This window comes from Sphaerodactylus townsendi, linkage group LG06 (genome assembly GCF_021028975.2).
Source record: "Sphaerodactylus townsendi isolate TG3544 linkage group LG06, MPM_Stown_v2.3, whole genome shotgun sequence".
NCBI lineage: Eukaryota > Metazoa > Chordata > Lepidosauria > Squamata > Sphaerodactylidae > Sphaerodactylus > Sphaerodactylus townsendi.
This window is the reverse complement of record NC_059430.1, coordinates 101,637,569-101,641,325: the sequence shown is the minus strand read 5'-3', so window position 1 is coordinate 101,641,325 and position 3,757 is coordinate 101,637,569. Positions and strand designations below refer to the sequence as shown.

The 3,757-nt window shown below is 47.8% G+C and overlaps 1 protein-coding gene across 2 annotated transcripts in view; it reads right to left on the bottom strand.

Moving 5' to 3' along the window:
• Positions 1 to 462: 462 nt before the first annotated feature.
• The window catches only part of KIAA1522 (KIAA1522 ortholog), a 47,770-nt gene continuing 44,475 nt past the window's right edge, over positions 463 to 3,757 (bottom strand). For both annotated transcript variants that reach the window (XM_048500474.1, XM_048500475.1), the window contains exon 7: positions 463 to 2,831. In XM_048500474.1, coding sequence (XP_048356431.1) covers positions 2,809 to 2,831 — 23 coding nt within the window. In that variant the 3' untranslated portion in view covers positions 463 to 2,808. The remainder of the gene's footprint in view (positions 2,832 to 3,757) is intronic.

Sequence of the window (3,757 nt, the reverse complement as noted above, 5' to 3'; positions counted from 1 at the left end):
GTCTTCTGGGGTGACTGTTTTACAGGTTGTATTGCTTTTTAAAGATCATCACCGATACTACTCACCATCATTTGGGGAGGGGGCTTTCTTAAAATTAACGGATTACAGATAAAATCAGTGGGTGGCAACACATATGTTGGACTGCTCCTGAAGGCATGGGTTAGAATCTCTCTCCCGAACAGTCCAGGAGTTCAACTGTTCCAGCCCCTTTCCCTTGCAGCTAAAGTTGCATGGTGGAAGCCTGAATGCCTTCTGAATTGCAACTCAGACTTGTCTTCTGGGGGTGGGGAAGGGATGTTTGCATGCAAATCTGGCTCCCTCTTGGGACACAGAGGGCTGTTACTGCTCTTCTTTCCTTTCTGAAGGTTTTACTCCCTGATTGGCCAGAGATTTCTCTTATCCATGTCCACTGCCCATGCCCACCCACTCACTCCAAAGAGATAAAATGCTGTAGTCAAGTAGTAAAAGAGACAGCAAGCAGGCTTTAATCATTCATCTTTACAAATATTCTTTTAAAATGGAGTTTGCCATCTTCGTACTCCTCCCTTTCTCAAAGGTAGTTTTATTTAATTTCCTGTTTTACAATCATGGAAATCAAAAGCAAATGACCCCAGGATTTTTCAAAAGTATAGAAATCTGACATCTAATGTTCCTAGAGAACAGAAAACAAAGGCGCAAAGGGGGGAAGGGGGTTTGGTCTCACTTCTGAGATGCTTTTATCCAACCCAAGGATAAGCATGCCCTTCTCCTGCCTTCAAAGTGTGGAGTCTGGCCTAGAAGAGGAACGGCCTGCTTGAAAAACGAGGCTCAGCTGTACACTTGGAAAGTCCCTCTGCTAAGTGTGACATTCTCACAGCTGCCCTGACCTCTACCAGGTGGTCTTCTGTCTGCCAGCAGGCAGCCAGGAGCATCTCTTCTTAGGGAGGGCCCCTCTTGGCAGGGCTTGCATCCTCAGGCACACTTGGTGAGGCGGCAGCATCAGGGAGACTCAGAATGCTGAGGGGGTTTTTTTGGTAGGGCTGCAATCCCAAATTCACCCTTTTAGAGTCTGCCTTTTTCTAGGCACTGGAGGAGAGGGCAGTTTTGTAACTCAGCTGGCTGAAGGGGAACAGGAAAAGGCCTGAGAGTAATCTCTTCCCCAGGCTGAACACCACCCCAGGGTACCAAAAGTGAATGGGCAGCAGCTCCTGGTGCATCTAAAACTATGTTCACTCTTCAGAGCAGTGGGCTTCCAACTGTGCTGGGGTACCTGTGGAGTTCCTCAGAAGCTCTCTGGGGAGAAGCTTGGGAATCTTAGCCCTGTTTAAGGAGACACGTTCAAAAGGTGTCTCATCGTGACCTCCCGTCTTCCAGAAAAAGAATTCAAATGTGGTCCCCAAAGGATCAATCCTCTCCTCCCACCAGATGTTTCCATCTCAGAGGTAGCAACAGAACTGGATTCATGAAAGCCAATGGAGGGGGAACTGGAAGAATTCTGTACCTTTCTATATACTCCTCTGATCTCCCCTCCCCATCCCCCCACAGCAACTGTACCCCAATTTGTGCTATAACAGAAGCCATGTTCATAAGTTACAGTGAACACATATATAAATAACCTGCCTGTTTGTAAGGATCTTCCTTGATCTGAGATTGCAAATGCCTTAGCAGACCAGGTGCTCGGGAGCAGCAGCAGCAGCAGAAGGCCATTGCTTTCACATCCTGCATGTGAGCTCCCAAAGGCACCTGGTGGGCCACTGCGAGTAGCAGAGAGCTGTACCAGATGGACTCTGGTCTGATCCAGCAGGCTTGTTCTTATGAGCCAATATGTGTTCACTTTACAAATAAAACTAGGGACCATTACCTAGATAAAGGTACAGCCTCAATCACACTTTCAACTATACATGCACTAAATAGAGCATGAGAACTACTCAATGCATGTGTAAAGAAAAACCAAGCGTACATCGCGCATGGGTTGTACATGTGTTCACTGTGACTTGTGATCAGGCCTAGATTCAGGCTGGAGTTGGGTAGTATCCTCCAAAATCAGCTGCTTATAACAGGGACTGGTTTGCAAAAAGGAATCTCATGTGCTATACACGGCACAGCACTGTGGTCCACTCAAATGCCAAGGCTAGCCAGCAGAGCCCTCAGGGGCATCCATTTGTAAATCCATCAGATGCAAGCACAAAGGATCAGGGGCCTAACCAATATTCAGCAAATCCAGCAGGAGTCCTCCAACACAGCCGTCCTTGCTGTGGTACAGTCTTGCTTTGAAAAGTGCTTTTTGTTTTTTACAGTTCTAGGTGCCCGATGGCAGATGGTTTTCTCCCACCCCCTGCCAGTTGACGGCACAACCCCCCCAAAAAGAGAAAAGGAGGATCCCTCTGGGAAACACACCGGGCAGTTTCAGGTTTGCCTGTCTCTCCTCTTGCAGATGGTAGAGGGGAAAGGGGGGAGCTGTATTCTGTTGAAAAGTTCTCTTTTCATGCACGCACACACACAAAAACCCTCCAAGGGGGAGAGAAAAGGATGGGCACACCAGCAAACCCAGCCAAGAAATCCTGTTCAAGGCTTTAGCTTTCGAGACAGGGGAAAGGGCAGCCGAGAAGGGAACTGTGTGCTAAAGTGGTAAAATAAAGCTGTATGATTGAAGAAAGTGAAACCAACACAACTTTTGCATAAATATCAAGGCCATCAGAGGCTAAGGCGGTTTTTTCTTTCTCGCTGCCATGTCCGGGATCCTCTTCTGGCCTGCTCAGGTCCCTGAGATTTGTTTTGTGTTCTGTTTTTCATTCCTGTATCTTGCGGGGGGTAACGCAGGCTTTTTCCTTACACCGTCTTCTCTTGCGTGCCTGCAAGAAGAAGAAGAAAGTCAGTGTGGCTCCCTGGAGGACACGCATTGAGATCTGAATTCAAATTCCACTCTACCAAATGGCTTTATCACTGTCTTCACCTCTCAGTTCTGCATGCTCAAAATAATAAAAGTTCTGCTTCCAAGCAAGCTGGAATTCTGCTCCATGGCTAAACTGGAACGTATTGGCAAAATACATTCAAATGCTGATAATATCCACCCCAAACACAGCACAAACACAGCCCTAAGGTCAGGGAGTCCCTTTTCCTATAGCTGAAACAGCCCCTCAGGGCTTGGCTGAACTGCCCCTACTTTATGTGACCATACTGAGAGCCAGCGTGAGCAGGTGCACTCTAATTTGATTCCCTGCTCTGCCACTTGAGATGTGGAGGCTTATCTAGTAACCAGATTAGCTTGTGAATTCCAATCTGGGTGACCTTGGGCTAGTCACAGTTCTTTGGAGCTCTCTCAGCTGGGTCCACCCACCTCATAGGGTGTCTGCTGTGGAGGAGGGGGGAAGGGAAAGGAGATTGTAAGCCCCTTGGAGTCTCCTTACAGGAAAGAAAGGGGGGATATGAATCCAGCTGTGTCAGACCCTGAAGACAGAGGCCCCCCGCTTTCAGCAATCTGATTCAGGGCTGGATCCCATGGAAATTCGACTAACAGAACAACAGGGAGGTTATCTTTGGGGAGGGGTTTCCCCCCATGTTCCAAAAGCAGGCTCTCACGGGCACAATTTGGACTGCAGAAGGAAGAGAGAAGTGAGGCAATCTTGCTCCGCTAATGGAAATCCCTTCTGTCAGCAGAGATTTGAAGCCACTCGGCAATTCTAATAATTCACCTCCTGGATTTTCCAATAGTATCCTACTGGGGTGTGCAAAAAGGGATGAAATGTTTGCCCAATGAGGTAATCCTGCTTTTTGCTAG